Source organism: Zalophus californianus, chromosome 11, assembly GCF_009762305.2.
Source record: "Zalophus californianus isolate mZalCal1 chromosome 11, mZalCal1.pri.v2, whole genome shotgun sequence".
NCBI classification, from domain to species: Eukaryota; Metazoa; Chordata; class Mammalia; order Carnivora; family Otariidae; genus Zalophus; species Zalophus californianus.
Window position 1 is genome coordinate 67,560,448 of NC_045605.1, and position 18,263 is coordinate 67,578,710.

General features: G+C 49.0%; 1 protein-coding gene across 1 annotated transcript in view; it reads left to right on the forward strand.

Moving 5' to 3' along the window:
• The first annotated feature begins 603 nt into the window (after positions 1–603).
• Positions 604–18,263, forward strand: part of PARVA (parvin alpha) — a 167,468-nt gene continuing 149,808 nt past the window's right edge. Inside the window, exon 1 of the mRNA XM_027579312.2 lies at positions 604–896. Coding sequence (XP_027435113.1) covers positions 761–896 — 136 coding nt within the window. The 5' untranslated portion in view covers positions 604–760. The remainder of the gene's footprint in view (positions 897–18,263) is intronic.

Sequence of the window (18,263 nt, forward strand, 5' to 3'; positions counted from 1 at the left end):
CCGTTCATGTTTCCACTAACGTTTGTGTGATCCTCCTTTGTACAAGCCACTGAGCTTCTAGAAACGGGTATTTTGTAAGAAGTCTCAGCCCTGCTCTCGTGCACTTCAAACTTCTCACCCTGGGATGGGGGTAAAGAGGAGGTTGACTGCCGTAGATAAGTGTAGCAACATGGATATGCCTAAACACATTTTGGTTCACTCTCTCTTCCCGGAGTGGACTCATGCTCTTTTTGGACACAAGACATGGCCTAATAACTGTACAGGTAGAAATGCAGGGGAAGAGCAAGCTCCTCACCCACCAGCCCGGGGCGGGGGGGGAAGACACTGGGAGACAGACTAGCAGGTCGCCTCGCTTCAGCAGTCACTGAACCCCGGATTTGTACCAGGATCTGTGTTGGGTGCAGAGCCTGGGGAAAATGTGGCCTCCAGGCCGGAGCGCTCCCAGGCAGGAGGGTCTCACACACACAGACAAGGCCGCACGTCCCGCAAAGGGCAGATCTGGGGCACTCTCTCTGCTCCGGGCAGGCAAGCGGCGCGGGCGCAGGCCCCAACGGCTAGGGCCCCGAGCGCGCAGCTCCTTCCAGGGCGGAGGGCGGCGCGAGGGAGGGAGAGAGGGAAGGGAAAGGCGAGCGTGAGCTGCCTCAAATGCTTGGAATAATTCCGCTTCCGTTTGGAAAGCCGCAGCCTCAGTCCCGCCGCACCCGCCCAGCGCCAGCTCCGCGTCCCGGCCGGCCCGCGCGCGGCTGCCCGCTCCGCCGCCATGGCCACGTCCCCGCAGAAGTCGCCCTCTGTCCCCAAGTCCCCCACTCCCAAGTCGCCCCCGTCCCGGAAGAAAGATGACTCCTTCTTGGGGAAACTCGGAGGGACGCTGGCCCGGAGGAAGAAAGCCAAGGAGGGTGAGTGCGGCCGGGCCCAGCGCCCCGCAGGGCCAGGGCTCCAGGGCCAGGCGGGAGCGCGCCGCGGGTGCCCGACGCGGTGGAGGCGCGCGGCGGCGCGGGCGCGCGCTGCCCGGAACGCGGGGTCGGGGCCGAGCGCGCCCCGCGGGTCGTCGCCGCTGCCCAGCTCGGGGTGGCCGGGGTGGGGTGCTGCTCGCCAGGACCTGGCGGCGCCCGGGTGCGGCGGCCTGGGACCCGGCGACGCCCGCGCTGGGCTGGGGGCGAGCGCCGCGGGGCCCGGGGAGGCGGCCGGGCCCCCAAGCGGAGGCGGTGTCCTCCCGGAGGCCCGCGCCCCCGCCCTCGCGGCGCCCGAAGGCTGGCGTTCCCCAAGTTCCTGCGGAAACTTTTCCTGGGCGCCGCACTCTCGCTCGCCGCCTTCGTTGGCCTTTGAGATCAGCTCGTTTCCTGGACCCACGGAACCCCAGAAGCAGCGTTGGCCCCTGGATCTTGCATCCGCCCCCAGGGTTCAGTAGGGCGCTATTAATGTTTGTTGAATGAATGAGTGGCTTTCCTAGCGGTCGGGCCCTGTAATAAATGACAAATTCGCACTCAAGGGGAAAACCTGGATTAGACACACTTAGCATCGCGCCGTGACCTTTCTGTGAACTCAGGAGCTGAGGGCTCTTTGTAAGAAACATTTTCTTTTCCCCACCAGGGTGAATGGAAGTGATCTTATTTTTTTTCCAGGACAATTTGCATGTAAAACACTTTGTCTCATTGGCAGATTTTCCCATCTTGGCTTTTGGTTTGAAAAATGAAGTGACAGTTCAGAAGAAGCTCTAGTGATGTGTAGATAGAAGTTGCTTGGTTAAAATTTTTCACAGACTGCTTCGTGGTTTGGGAATAGTGCTTTTGAAGGCTGTGATACTGTGGTGTCAAGTAATTCCGTGTTTCTGAGTTACCTTAAAGCGTAAAAAAGAACTTCCGTGCTGAGAGTTATCAAACTTAACACAAAGGACTAAACTTCTACTTTCTGTGTTGAAGTGAGAAGCAGCGAAACACAGCTCTAGAAATGTTTTTTCCCGGTTTGGTTATTTCGGTAAACCACTGTCTGAGGAGTGTATAGCTGGTAGCAAATCATGAAATCCTGGCTTGGAAAGCCCTTCATTACCCTTCTTTTTCCTACTGTATTCCTGGTATGGGCTCTCTAGCTAAGACTAAACAACTGAGTTTCTGAAGCTCATGACCTACCTGGTGCTCAGCCCACCTTTGCCAACTCTTTAGAAAAGTTTGTTGTAAAAATACAGAATTGGTCTCTGTCTAGAGATAGAGAATCTCTAGAGCCAGAAGCCAGAATCTCTGGAGCCAGAAGAATGAGTCTGATGGTAGCCCTTCACTTTTTTCAAGTGGATTAGCCTGTTTCCTGGAGTCTTCCCTTCAGCAGTACAAACATCCTCTGTTCTTAAAGTCAGTCCTCATAGGCATTATTTTATGGCCCGCTGGCTTCCTATCCCTTTAGTTTCATTTGGGAGCCCTGCAGGAAACAGAAGGTCAACTCAACTGGGATTTTGAAAATACTGTCGTGAAGGGACTATTTTCAGAGGTGAGGGCAGGGGTAAGCGAAGCCCGAAAGGTTGATAGGGAACCTAAGGGCTAGCGACAGACAGGTGGAAGCTGTTACCGCCTCTAGACCTGACGGGACTCGGGGAGCCACCTGGAACCCACAGAGACCTGGAGCTATGGAAGGGGGGGCTGCCTGACAGGATCTGCAGCTATGGAGAGACAGTGACTATCAGTAACGTGGGGATGGAGCAAGGAGACATTGGCACAAGAGATATTCTCTGTCTTCTCTTTCCTTGCCCTGAGTCTCTTGTGGGTGTTTCTAGTTGGCTGGACCCAGGGGGAAGTCACCGGGGCAAGGGTGTATGGACAATGCCATATGTAGGGGTCAGCTCCCTCGGGACACAGAGCAGTGCAACGATCATAGTGGGGGAAATGAAAACCAGCAGACCCTTTCAAAGTGAGCTGCCCAGAAGCCCCCATAGTAGTGTGGTGGTCTAGTCCAGCCCACCCAGGTTAGAACACTTCTTGCTTCTAGCCCAGACACCAGGTTCTAGTAATGCAGCCAGGGTCGCTTTTCTTTATTCTATCACACTGTTAGCTCTCAGTGAGTTGGCTGCCAGCTTATTCAAAAACATTTTCATGTTTGTGGCTCCTGAACCATTCCCTTACCTATCTCAGATTTACTCAATTGGGTTTTTGAAACCAGGTGCAAAATCTTATTTTTATCCTTGCTCTACTTAACTGTTAAGTCCTGATTCTGTCATTCAGACTCTTAACTAATCCAGGGGATGTAAATGGTGAGTTTGCTTTTTCTAAAGGGGCCCACCACCACCCAGCCCTACCTGCTTGCCACTGTAGGTGGTAGTTCTGCGAGCCCAAAGAAGGCAGCTGGGTTGGTCTGAAATCACCTGCTCTTGGTTGGTCTCAGTGATCAATGTTTTACTTGTCAAGGGTCCACTAATCATCACTTCAGTAACAGTAAGGCTAGATCTTGCTCTGGATCTTGCAAAAACTCACAGCTGTGTGCTTTGCAGAAACTGCTTTCTCCTACTTTCCCCCTACTAATGTTCGAAAACATGATTCCTCAAGGTCACTAATGTGACCTTGAGCATTGAATTCTCCTGGGCCCAGGGACTGCCATTCATTCACTTGACACCTGTTGTGTCCCACTGTAGAACACAAACATTGGAAAGACATAATACATGTTAGAATATTTAGTCAATAATTTCATATAAAAATATGTCTTCCTACAAATACCTACTACATACATCGTAGAATGACTTACACGTCTCATAAGAATACATTAAAAGTAGTCATCACTCCTGTGTTTTCAATAAGGAAAAATAACCTTAGGAAGAGAAAAGACAGGTTAAAAGCATGGTCTTTGGGACCAGACACCTTTGGCTTTGATTTCTGGTCCAGCCCCTTATCAATTGCTATGACTTAGGACAACTTTCTTATCTTTCTAAGCCTCTGTTTCTTCATCTATAAAATGGGAATAAAGCATGTAATGTGCATAGCATGGTATGAATAATGAATAGTAGCTATTAAAGTTGATAGCTCAAGGTGACGTAGTCCTTAAAATTTGAAATCGTCTTTTCATTATGGACTGCAGAAGATTCTACAGGTTCTGCAGATAGCCTAGTAGCTCATGACTATGAAGCTCTTATGACCCTGCTTTGGTCCCTTTGGAAATTAGGGATCTTTCCTTGCACATCAGATACTCCTATTTTCATAATGTCATATTTCAGCATTTTTTAGAAGATTTTATTTATCCATTTGAGAGAGAGAGAGAGTGCAAGCATGAGCATGTGGGGAGAGGGGCAGAGGGAGAGAATCTCCAGCAGACTTGTGCTGACTGCGGAGCCCCAGGCGGAGCTCGATGCCACAATGCAGGGATAGTGGCCAGAGCTGAAATCTGGAGTCAGACGCTTAACCAACTGAGCCACCCAGGTGCCCCATATTTCAGCATTTCAGAATATCTGGGCCCGTTTTCAGGAGTTGTAGTTAAGTGGGTTTTGTTTTTCTCTGTGGATCTTCTCTTTTGCAGTTCCAGCCTTCCTTTACGCTGTACACAGCCCTCTTGTGCGGCTCCTTAGAGTAGCCTTTCAGAGTCCTTGGCCAAAGGGTCACTGTTCGTCTTTCTTTCTCCAGATCTGTCCTCAAGACTTGCTCTTTCCAGGGACACCATCTTGCATTGCATTTGCCAGCTGGAGGTGCCCTAAGTTGGGTCAGCAGCAATGATTATTCCTATCACTTACCCTTGTATTTATTACCGCTTAGAGTTTTACATTTTGTTCGATGTCCAAAGTGTCCAATAAGGGCTTTAACTTAATAATTTTAAAATAATACTAGGACTTACCCCTTTGGCTCTCATTGGCCTTCCAGTGTAACTGGGGAAGATCCCCAAACTCTGCAACATATTTATGGTTTTGGGAGTGGGGGAACCCCCAGCCCTGCTGAGCAATCCTCTTCTCCCCGAATCAGCATGCATTCTCATTTTCCAAAGTGCCGCCTCAAACCCTCACCACTCAAACTCTTCCCCACACCTTGAGATAGAAAACTGAATACTAGGTATGAACTTGTTCAATTTCCCTTTGTTCCCCCAGATCTACACCTCCTTTCATGCTCCTTGCCTGCCCTAGTCTCTTCCAAAGAGGTCCCTTGTCCCCTTGTTTGTGAGGCCATTCATTTTGCTCCCTCCCAGACTCGGCATAGCCAAATACCCTTGCTCTCATGTCCTCAGTCTCTTTCATGCCGCTCTACCCCCCAACATTCTGTAAATACGCTTGAGTCTTTCCCATTTGGAGAAGATCTCCTGATACTGGTTTCTTCTTAATACTCGATGGCAGATCTTGAAAGAATTGCCTTAATGGCTTTCCCTTGCTTATCTCCTCATCATTTCTTGACCCATTAGCCTCATTCTTTCGGGAATCATCTACTGAGTGCCTACCATGTACCAGGCCCTGTGCTTGGATATGGCGGGGGAAAAAACCAGACAAAAATCTCTGCCCGCATGGAGCTGACATTCTAGCAGTGGAGACAGATAATAAACAAGATCAATTGGTAGATCATGTGTGTTGTATTAGAGTAGTGACAGGTGCTTTAGAGCAAAATAAAGCAGGACAAGGGAACCCGGAGTGTTGAGGGTTGAGAGATGGTTGGCACTGTAAAATGCGATGGCTAGAAAAGACTTCCCTGAGAAGGGTATTTCTGAAAGATCTGAGGGAGGTGAGGGAGAGAGCCATATGTGTAATCTTGAAGAAGAGCATTACAGGCAGAGGGAATGGCAAATGCAAAGGCCCTGAGGCAGGAGTGGACCTGATATGTGGAGGGCCAGCAAGGAGGTCGCTGTGACTGAAGGAGAGAGTGAGCATGGTTGTGGAAGGTGGTGAGGTCTCAGGCTAATCCCTGATCCCTAATCCCTAATCCCCTACCCCGGAGGGTAGGTGCGTGTTGTGTAGGGCGCTGGAGGCCATCGTATGCCTGGAGCCTTTACTCATAGAGTGAGATGGGAAGGTTTCAGGGGCTTCGCGTGGAGGAATAACATGACTTCACTTGTGTTTCAGCAGGATGGCTCTGGTGAAGTGCTGCATGACTGCAGGGGATGGGGCAGGGCAGAGGTGGAAGCAGGGACATGAGCTAGGAGGCAGGGGAGAGCGGCCGTGGCCTGGAGTGGAGGGGTGGGCGCTGAATCCTGGGTGTAGTTTGAAGATGTGGTGGGTAGGATTTGCTGGATGGTTGGATGGAAGATGAGAGGAGAATCAGGATGACTCCAGGGATTTGGGTTTGAACAGCTGAAGAGAGAGTGCTTTCACTGAGCTGGAGAAGTCTCTGGGTGAGCTGGTTTGGGGAGAGAGAGGGTGGGGCCGGTTCAATAGAGGGGCCTGCTGGACTTTGCAGCGGCCATGCTGAATTCACAGTGGGTTCCGAGAGCCCGGTTCGGGGGCGGGGGGGGGGTGTCTGGGTTGGAAAGTAGAAGAGGTCCAGGGCCTGCGCCCTGAGGCTTTCGAACATAGAGGACCCATGGAGAGAGGCTGAGCAGGAGTGGCCGTGGGAGGGAGGAAAGTGGGAGCGCATCTGCCTGTTCCCACAGTGCAGGCTTTGCTGGCTGAGGGCTCTCAGGACCCACGGTCTCCTTTTCCATCCTCATTCCGCTTGGGCTCTTGGTGGCATTTGACATTTCTTCAGCTCTCTCGTTTCCTCAAGACATCTTCTCCCTTGACCTTATCCACACCGAAATTGTTCCCTGTGTCTCTGACTAGTCTTTCTCAGACTCCTTCTTGGGTTTTTCTTGCCTGTTTGCCGCCTCAGCAGCATTTCCTGGGGTTCTGACTACCCGGCTTTGCTCTCTGTTTTGGGGTGTTTTTTTCCCCCTCTCCCACGGATTATCTCACCCACTCCCATGGCTTCAATGACCATCTGCCCTTTGATGCTTCTCAGATCCATGTCTTCAGTCTGGATCTTTCACCTGTAGGGCACCCATCTCCTGGGGGTGTCCCCATCCAACTCCACACGCCCTCGAGGGCATTACTACCCGTGCCACTTGCCCCGGTGTGCGTCTCTTCTTCCACCATCCCGCCCGTTGCCCGGGGCCGCGGTCTTCCTCTGTCTTGGCAACCTCTTCTTAAAGGGCAAATAGCAAATATCGCAGACTTTGCTGGCCCCCCAGCCTGTGCTCGGTTCTGCCCTTGTTACCGTAGACGGAGGTGAAGGAATATACATGGCTCTGCTCCAACTGGACCCTAACATTTGAATTTCATGTCACTTTCATGTGTCACAAAATATTCTCATTCTTTTTCAGTCCTTTAAAATGTGAAAACCATCCTTAGCAGTGGGGCTGCAAGAAAACAGATGGTGGGCTCACGACAGCCCCGGGGCAGTGGCTTGTCCACCCCTTGCTCTCTCCTGTCCCCGCACACAGCCGTCTGTCCGGGAGGCCTGTGGATTCTGCCTTGCATCCCTGCCTCGGGTCAGGCCCCAGAAGTGCTCTTTGTCCTTTTCAAGATTCTTTTTCTTTTTCTTTTCTTTTTTTTTAAATTTTACCATTTTTATTTTCCACCTGCAATATTGCAAATATCCACCCCACTGGTCTCCCTGTCTCTGGTCCTTTTCTGTTCAATCCACCCTTCATTATTTTGCCAATATACCGTTGTTGTTGTTTTGTTTTTTTTTAAGATTTTATTTATTTGAGAGAGAGAAAATGAGGGAGAGCACGAGAGGGAAGAGGGTCAGAGGGAGAAGCAGACTCCCCGCCGAGCAGGGAGCCCGATGCGGGACTCGATCCCAGGACTCCAGGATCATGACCTGACCCGAAGGCAGTCGCTTAACCAACTGCGCCACCCAGGCGCCCTGTTGTTTTTTTTTTAACAACAAGATAATGCCCCCTCAGGGCGTTCAAGACCTCTTCAGCTGCTCCTTAGTCCCCCCTTCTGGTCTTGCCTCTGTTTCCCTTTCAGGAAGCCTCCATTTTAGCCTCACCCAACCGCTCTTTATTCCCCAAACACGTCACGTTCTTTCGCATGTGTTAACCTCTGTACGTGCTGTTCCATATTTCTGGAATGACCTTCTTCCTTTCCCTATACACCAGACTCCTATTCAGTCATTAAAATCCGGGTCAGATATCCCCTTCTGCTGGATGCCTTCCTCGCTCCCTCAGGAAGTGAGGTGCGTCCTTCCCTGGGGTCCCATGCCCCTTTGTCCGTGGCTCTGTTGTGGCACTGGCCACGTTGCCCTGCGGCCATCTGTGGGAGTGCGTGTCACACGCCACGCTGAGGGCCCCCCTTCCCATAGCCCCCCTGCCCGCGTGATATTTAACACATGATGATACTGGAGTTTCCATGTGAAGAATTTCCCCGTATTTACCTTGGTGAACATAGTGCCCTGCTAACGGGTTGTGTGATCTTAGGCTTCTTCCTCTTTGTCCATTTCTCCTGTCCGTGGATTAAGCTACAGAACCTCTGAGGGCCCTTGCAGCTCTGGTGTTCTGTGATTTCCGAGCTCGCATTTCACCAGGCTTCTCTCAAATTCAGTTTAATTGTCTGTGTAGGGTGGTCTGGGAATGACATCAGCACAAAGACCTCTTTCTTTCGTCCGCTAATGAAGGCACCTCAGTGTCGGGAGGAGGAGATGGGCACCCGGATAAGCGGGCCCCGGCCCAAGGACACCTCCATATTAGGAGCCCTTGTCTCGTGGAATATCTCTCTTTGGTTAACAAGCGCAGTTCGTAATTATGTTTTAGCCATTAGTACAGAAGAGATGAAATCCTCATGTAAACATGCGTAAGCATCCAAAATCACTATTCCCTGTCATGGAAAAAAGAACACATTTGGGAAAACCTCTACAACAATTTAAGTAATTAAAAAAAACTCTTAAAAATAAAATATATTTTTAAGTTATTCCTTTTTTTTTTTTTTTTAAGATTTTATGTATTTATTTGACAGAAAGAGACACAGGGAGAGAGGGAACACAAGCAGGGGGAGTGGGAGAGGGAGAAGCAGGCTTCCCGCGGAGCAGGGAGCCTGATGCGGGGCTTGATCCCAGGACCCTGGGATCATGACCTGAGCCGAAGGCAGACGCTTAACTGACTGAGCCACCCAGGTGCCCCCAAAATAAAATACTTTAAAAAGGGCATAAACATTCTATTAAGTGTTCAGTGTGTTCTGCAGCCTGAAATCAGGAAGAAGTCCCTATGAAGGTTTTGTCTGAGGACTGGAGCCCCCAGGCAAGGAGGCCTCATCCAGCTTAGGCCCTGGACCTTGTCCCTGCCCTCCTTTTCCCTGTGGTGTCTGGCAGGGCAGTAGTTCTGTCCGTCCTGCTCATATTTGCACCGCACGTGCCTTGCATGGTTCCAGGTACTCAACGAGTGCCCTACAAAATGGCCAACTAACTGCCTGAATCATCAGTGGGCATCTGACTCCTCCTGAGGGTGTCCCCAGCTTACTTCAAACTCTGCCTAACCTTGAATGACAGTCCTGGTCCCCTGCTTTCATCCAGGCCTCAACTTCTGGCTGTGCGTGCATGCGTGTGTGTGCGTGTGCGTGCGTGTGCACGTGTGTGCGTGTGTGTGTGTGAGAGAGAGATGAAACTGCCTTCTCCCACCAGGAATCTCTTTACCCTTTGTGGAGGGACATTATCACTTAGCTCCACTCTTTGACAAGCACGCTAAGGCCCTGAAGACTAGAAATTTGGGTCCTGGAATCTATAGGCAGTGATGGTACAGTGGAGGCAGGTCTTCAAGGGTGGAGACCCATCTGAGTGTAGAGGCCTGCATTTTTGTTTTCATCCAGAAAAGCTTGCTCTGTGAAAATGGCGTTGCATGTTTTCCTGATGGAGCTAAAGTGATGGAGGGCTGAGGTGAAACAGCCTCTGGGCAAGGTCTGGGGGAGACAAAAGAAAGGTGCAGACCAAAACTCTGCAAGAGATTCAGAATTGCTGTAATTCCCTCAGAGCCTGCTGGTTGCCCTCCCCCGCCTGCCTAGCCCTTCCTGCGCTGCTCAGCTCCATTACCCACTAGGTGCCAAACCAGGGAAATCCAAAACCAGCCAGAGCAGGGCCACCGTCATTACTCCTTATCGAGGGAGCTCCATCACCGCAACACCCCCCACTCCGACCCACCCGGAAGAAGGACCTACTAAAAGGAGAGCGTGGCTCAGTGCACAAGCCGTGAATTGTAGCTGTTTCACCTGGGCCCCGGCCTGGAGACACGCGTTTGCACGGAGTGCGGATTGCTATGGGCCTTGCCGAAAATCTGGTTCCACTAGCATTTACTAAGTGATAGTTCTATTTGCTGTGAACACACCAGGCTGCCAAAGCCTTAGAAAAACTGTTTTTGTGGCTAGAGACCCCGTGTTCCCTTCAAACCAGCCTTAGGGAGAAGTTAGGCCATGGACGGAAGAAGCGGTGAACTTCATCAGTTGAAACAGAAATATTCTCTACTACCGCACACTCTTGGGGGAAGGAAGAATGAACCAAATTGCTTAGCATCTAATTTTTTAATAAAAGTGGGTTTTTTTCCATTATAAAATTAACTCATGCTTTGGGGATTTATGGGAAAATAGAAGACAGCCCTGCGAATTGCACCTCCCAAAGGCAATCACTGTTAGAATTTTGATTTACTTCAGTCTATTCTTTTTCTTCCTTATAACTTTTTTCTTTTTTATAATTGTAAGTATACCATGTATATTACATAGATAAAAATTCTGTATCTCTATTTTTCATTTATTATGAAAATGAATATATATTTTCATATAAGATTTACATATTTTATCATAAGATTTACAACACAATATATTTTGTGTTGTAAATCTTACCAAACATACTTTTTATAGGTGCATAATATTCCTTGAGTGAATGTCCTCTTGCTCACTTACCCATTTCTTTCGATCCTCTTTTTTTTTTCTAGAAATGATGCTGCCTAAAACTTTTTTAAAAATGAAGAATAATTTTCTTTGAATGGAGCCCCAGAAGTACAGTTATAGGGTCAAAGGGTGACTTTTGGCTTGCTTAACACTGATTGTTTATCACTGATAAACAAAGAGAGATTCCGGCTTTTGGGTCCGGGTGGTCTTCCCAGTAGGCTGTTTGAAGGTAAAACCAACATTGTTAGGCTGGAAATTTCTGTCTGGTCCTGGCTAACAGGACCAGGTCACTGAGTTGTGGGGTGGGGTGGGGTGGGACGGTGATGGGTCAGGCGAGTGCAGACTTCCCTCCTGGTCAGTAACACGTTCATAGTGAGCTCTAGAACAGGCAGATCGTGATTTCGGAACATCCTCTTGGGGCCGGCCATCCTTCCATCCATGGAAGGTTTATCGTCCCAAGTGCCTGCTCTTCTAACAAGGCCCGAGGTGCCCTGGGAATGGTCATCCTTGAAGTCACAGCCTCCCCCTGCCCCACTGAGTTCTCACCACTTCGTGTGAGACCCAGTGAAGGTTTGGTCAAGAAGTCCCTCCTTGTCTTGATCTCTCCCTCCCCACCCCCCAATTGCTGAATTCTTGGACTTGCCCCACACTTGGTAACCACAAATGGGGGAGGTCATGACAAGACAGTGAACTGAGGGCTACGGTGGATAAATTAAGGTTGCCAGGGTTGAGGGCTCCTTAGGACACATGGTGCTTGCAAGCTGGGTCTTGAAGCCAGAGGAAGAAACCCCTCCCTGCCCCAGGCTGACAAGAGAAGGGATAGGATTCAGGAGCTTTCTGAGTTTCCGATGGATTTTTGACAAGAGTGGGCTGGGCCAATGCCTCCAGGGCTCAGTTTCCTCAACCTGCATTAGGAGTCAGCAGTCAGGTGTCTCATTTCATCTGCTAAGAGTGGATCTGAGCAGTTGGAGCATGTAATTATCACACCCAGCACCCCAGGGAGTGTTTCTGGGGCGTTGCTTGTGGAGACAGACTCCCTCCCTGGGAGTGGTGTGTCAGGGCATTTATTCATCCTTGAATCATACTCCACTCCCTTCACTCATTTCCCTATCTCTTTTAAAATCCAGAGGCCCCTCCCCTCTTCTATTCTGTGAAAACCCAGTCTGACACAGGTGTCGTAAACGCGGTGGGTCTCCTGGGGATGATGATGATGTGGGACTACAAAAAAAGCGAGGTTGCTGGCCTGTTTCTGCTCCCTCGGTGACCCAAACCCAGGCCGCAGGGCTCCCCAAAACACCAGGGTGCTCCACGGAGCAGGCTCTGCACTTCCGAGAATATACTCATCAGGAGAACCATTAATCTGCCAATTGCAGTATGACATTGACTTTTCAACCCAAAACAATTCTTTCTAAAGCAGATTTTGTCTTAGACAACATGGCTTTGGCCGTAGGGTGTGTGGGAGCCCCTGTGGAGAGACAAAATTAGAGAGGGGTTCAGGAAGAGGGTCTGCGGCCCCAATCTCCAAGTTGAGGGGACGGGGCAATACAGGTTTATTAGGGCCAGGTGTTGAGGTGACAGGGTCCTGAGGTTCTTGGCATCTGTTGAGTGCCTGAGTTCTGAATCTGAAGGGCTTATCCAGGTCCAGGCTGGGGTCTCAGCTTCAGGGGCCTCGGGGCCGACACCGGCAGAAGTTAGCAGGCAGGTCAGGACCCTAGCCGAGCAGGTGAGGGGCAGGGGCAGCCTACAGCCTCAGTGTGGACTCATCCTGACCCCACAACTGGAGGTTGTTGACAGGTCTGCCAGTGCTCACACAGGAACCCTGGGTCTCGCCTCACTCATTGCCGCCACCCCCCTACACTCCCGGCTTGGAAATCAACTTTCCTCTTAGTGGAGAGGGGTTTTCCTATTTACTGTCAGCCTGAGCTGTCCCTGACTCCCAGCCCTGGCGGGGCCGACCTGTAGATGACAGGTAGTTTACTAGTGACAGCTGGGAGAAGCAGGGGCAGCAGGAGCCAACGGTTTTGATGCTGTTTGCAAAACCCAAGTTGCATTTTAAAGCAACCCAGGACACAGGCAAGTGCCGAAATAGCCCTTTGCAAGTAGTAAGTAGTAGCTGCCTCTTGGCGGACAGTTGCAAGGCCTGTCCTGGTGGACTCCGCAGCCCCTCCAGCACACGTCCAAGGGCCTGGAGAACAGAACGATCTCTCTGCCTCCTTTTCCTCCATGCCTGTCATTATGGTAAATTACAAGGCTCCCACGATGACTATGGAGAGGCAGATTGATTTTGTTCCTAGTGGTTGTCGCTGTGCTCAACGTGGCCGGGGTGATGGGCACCCAGATTTCACACCTGGTAATGGCCCTGCCAGGGGTGGATGTTAGCACAATTGGGACCTGACACTTCAATAAATCGGAGACATTCTGCTGTGGAGATCAAAGTTCAGAATTGCTTAAATTGGTGTTGGAGCAGGTGGGAAACAGGAGTCCAGAGCCATGAATTGGATAGATAGCAATTGTCGTTCAATTTGTAAGACCTGAATGTCAGCTTTTCGAATGATATGACACCAATTTAAGTGATTTGGGCTCCCAGCTACCTAGCCTGTTTAGTATGACTGGTTTGGGGAAGTGTGATTCATGGTCTAGCTTATGTCCTTAAAGGGGGAAGGCTTGGAGAACCAACCCTGTTTGTATCTCTGGGGTCAGGCAGTTGTGTTTGGGGGAGGGGGAGTGGTATCATTGGGTTATCTGTGTTCGTGGGAGTGTGGATGACAGTTTCACCTCCTACCTGGATGTGTTGGTAAGCCCCCAAGCTCCATTTCCCCGCCGTGACCTCTCTCCTGAGCTTTAGACTCATTAGCATGTTTATGTCACAGCATTAGTCCTTGTACACAGAGGTGAAGCTGGATTTTAACCCAGGCCATATCGTTCTCAAAGGCTCCAGATGAAGTGGGGTTGTGCTCTGTTTTCTGATGGCAGCTCAAGTCCAGAGGAGAGGTGGTTTGATCTCTGTGAAGGAATGGGTACCTTTTTTATATTTATTTTTTTTTTAGGATTGCAGCTTTATTGAGGTACAGTTCACCCATTTAAACAGTGTAATTCTCTGGTTTTTAGTATATTCACAGTTGTGCAACCATTGACACAATTCTAGAACATTTTCGTCACCCTAAAAAGAGACCTTGTGCCCATTAGCAGTCACCCTACCTTCCCTCCCTATTCTCCTACCCGCCCCCACCCCCGCCCCCAGGAGCCACTAATCTATATTCTCTCTCCAGATTTGCCTATTCTGGACATTCCGTATAAATGGAGTCATACAATCAATATGTGGTTTTTTGCAATTGGCTTTTTTCACTTAGGGTAGTATTTTCTTTTTTCTTTTTTTTTTTTTAAAGGATTTTATTTGCCAGAGAGAGAGTGAGTGCACAAGCAGGGGGAGGGGCGGAGGGAGAGGGAGAAGCAGACTGTCTGCTGAGCAGGGAGCCTGATGAGGGACTCGATCCCAGGACCCTGGGATCATGACCTGAGCTGAAGGCAGACGTTTAACGACTGAGCCCCCCAGGTGCCCCTTAGGGTAGTATTTTCAAGGTTCATCCATGTTGTAGCATATATCAGGACTTAGCTCCTTTTCATGGCTGAAAAACAGCCTGTTCGATGGATGATACCACATTTTGTTTATCCATGCATCAATTGATGGACATTTTGATTATTTGCACTTTTTGCTGTAATGAATAATGTAGCTATCAATTTTCAGGTACAAGTTTTTGTGTGGATATATGTTTTCATTTCTCTCGAGTACAAGAGAATATGTTTCACATTTTAAAGAACTGCCAGGCTGTTTTAAAGAACTGCCAGGCTGCTTTCCAAGGGGGCTGCACCATTTACTACTCCCACCATCAGGGCATGTCTCCACATCCCCACCAACACTTGTTACTGTCTTTCTTTTTTGATGGTAGCCATCATGGTGGTGTGAAGTGTAGCTCACTGTGGTTCTCATTTGCATTTCCCTGAAAGGTCGTGATGTTGACCATCTTTTCATGTGCTTTTTGGACATTTGTAGATCTTCTTGGGTAACCATGCACCCATAGAGTTCATTGCACATCTCCCCAGTCCTAAGCATGAAGAGGACTCTGGCTGCTCACCCAGAAAGGTACACGCCAAGAAAGTCTCATCCTCCCATTTTTTTTTAATGTTGGCAGGGAGTGTCAGAGACTTGTCGCATCATGTATGAGGTGCTATTCATCTTGCAGAATGACTGTATTCCTGAAATACTTCCTTTTAAGCAAATGGTCATAATCCTGTTTAACCACTGCTGTCATTATTAAATTGGAAATTGATTGGAATAAAACTTTAGGCCCAAATTGTAAATGTGGGAAATTCCTGATGGTATACTATTACATTTCAAATAATAATACTAAAAACAATGATAATACCATTAGGGCATCAGGGGCAAGCGCTTATGATGCTCTATGGGCCAGGCAATATAGTAGATGCTTCAGATATATTAATGTTTGATCTTTCTAACAACCCCGTGAAATAGGTATTAGCAGCTTTGCCCCTTTACAAATGGGGAAAGTGAAGGACAGGGAGGCCAGGTCACTTGCCCAAGGTCAAGGCTCATGTACTAGTTAAGGTAACACGCTGCTATAACAGATATACCCTAGATTCTCAGAAGCTTATCATAATAAAAGTTTATTTCCTGCTTATAGCAGAACTCCATGGCATCCTTTTTTTTTTTTTTTTAAGTGGTCTCTATACTCAGTGTGGGGCTTGAACTCATGAGCCCGAGATCAGGAGTCGTATGCTCTACTAACTCAGCCAGCCAGCCCCCCAACTCCAGCCCCCTTGATTGGATTGCCTTCCACATGGTCATTCAGGGATCCAGGTACCTTTCATCTTACCAGGCTTCCTTCTTCCATGTTCTTTGAGTCCTCACCAGTCAATCAAGGGGGCCTGGTGAGAAAGAGAGCAGGACTTCAGTGGGAGGTTCTTACCTGGCAGGCACTGACTTGATGCATATCACTTCTGCCCATTTACCACTGGCTAGAGCTCAGTTTTGTGGCCGCACTTCAGTGCAAGAGAGGCAAAGAGACATAGTTGTCGGCCCAGAGGAAAAGGAAATGAATTCTGGCAAATACACGCATCGTTTTGCCATCACTAGCAAGTGGAAGACCTAGGATTTAAACTGGGGCAGTCTGGCTCCAGAGACTTGCTCTTAACTAGAACATTCTACCACTTCACTGTGAACAACAGCTCAGAGTCAGAGAAAAGTGTGGAGAGTTATACCACTTTTTACTCCGTGTTCTTCCCACCCAGATGCTGGGCTTGGGAATTCTATCAAATTCTATCAAAGTCATTGTCTTTCAGTGCCAGGCTCTGTTCTCTACATTTTACATGTTCTATTTCATTGAATCCTCATAATTACCCCCATGAGATAGGGGATTATGATTATTCCCATTTTCCAGGTGAGGAGGCTAAAACCAAACGCTTGGGTATGCCTCCCGGTGCAAGCAGGTGGCGTCTCTGGGCTTCTAGCACCTTCACATGAAACGACTGAGCCCAGCAGGGTTTGAAGGGAAGGTGAGAGAAGATGAGAAAGTCCACGCCCCCAAACCCCAGCTAGAAACTTGTTTGGATCCTGCTTCAGAAAAATCAACTTCTACAAGTGATTTATGGGACAATCAGGAAAAAGTAACCACTCACCGGCAATGGATGACATGAAGGAATCATTATTAACTTGTAGGGTGTGAGAATAGCGTCGTGGTCATGTTAAAAAAGAAGGAAGTCCTTATCTTTTCCAGGTACATAATGAAATGTGTAGTGGTTGGCATGATAAAACATCTGGAAGTTGCTTTGGATAATGCAGGGGTTGAGGTGTAGCAACAAGGGACCACGAATTGCTCATTATTGCAGAACGATGATGGATACATGGAGGTTTGTTGTACTAGTCTCTCACTTTGGGGTATATTTGAAATTTCCTGTAATAATTATAATAAAAAAGAAAACTTTAATGAATGGGCTTTCTGTAGCCCCCTAGTTTGTAAATGAAGTGATGAGGTTGGGCTCAGGGCACAGAACATGTTCGTTAAGAGCAGTTGAGCAGGGATGCCTGAGTGGCTCAGTCAGTTAGGCATCTGCCTTCAGCTCAGGTCATGGTTCTGGGGTCCTGGGATCGAGCCCTGCATCGCATCGGACTCCTTGCTCAGCGGGGAGCCTGCTTCTCCCTCTGCCTGTCACTCCCCCCTGCTTGCGTGCTCTCTCTCTTTCTCTTTCTGACAAATTAAAAAAAAAAAAAAAGAACAGCTGAGCAGCCTGGAAGATTTTCTAAAGCAGGCCGTCAGGGGCTCTGGGCATCATTGGCCCGTGTTTGAATTCTGAGATTCTCCCAGAGGCAGTGTTTAGTGCCCAGAGAACTGAGCTCCTGAAGACAAACCTGGGGCCTCCAAAAGGCAGATGCACAGGCTCCCTGGGTGAGGGGGATTCCCCAGGCCGAGGGTGGGCTTTGCCCTGGCCCAGCAGCCTCCACACAGGCTAGCTGTGCAGCCCGCGACAAATATCTCGCTGCAAGGTACAGCACGGCCCCGGGCCCCAGCTGCACTTTAATTAAACAGAGAAAATCCATCAAAGACTCGGCCTTCTCAGTCGGCCAGTTCTCTGAGTCCCAGGTGAAGCCAGCTCTCGGCTGGCTGTGGGCCAGGAGGAAGGTGAGCTGCGGGCCCTCCCAAGTCCCTGCCTAAAATCAACAGCCAGGGCTCCGCAGCCCAGCTTCTGACCTGATGCAAATTAAGCTTGGCATTTGGAGATGGTATTAAATGTCCTAAATCAATATTCTAGAGGCAGGATCAGAACAATTAAAAACCCTGATTTCCTCCTCAGATCATTGGAGTATATATGAATATAAATTGTCAGTTCACTTTTCAAACTCAGCAGGCTGAGAAAGAGGGAGGTCGGCCTGGTGATGCTGTGAGCATAGTTTATTTCATCCTCAGCATCTTTTCCTATTTTTACATGTATGCAACATGTGTTAAGCACACAGGGGCATTCGTATGTGATGAAACATTTAATCCCTGCAGTAACCCCGGGAGGTTCTGTCATCCCCACTCTACAGATGAGCAAACAGAGGCTCAGGTGAAGTGACTTGCTCAAGGTCTCAGGTACTAAGTGGTAGAGCAAGGATTTGAGTTAATTTCTTCAAGCTCAAGTCCAGTGCTTTGCCCACTGTAACACAGCTGGCTTTTCTGCATAGTGTTTATGTTTCATTCATCAGTAATGATAATAACGATGAATGAACCATAACAAGAGTGACTGTTTAATAATTTAGTTTCTCTAGTCTTAAAAGATATTGGCAGTTTTTCTGGTTTTCCATTTGTTCAACCGTTTATTGAGGGGCAGCCTGGGAGGGAGGTTTCTGGGCTCTGGAGTGCACCAGACTGGTCCCACCACACACTGGCTGTGTGACCTGGGACAAGTTCAT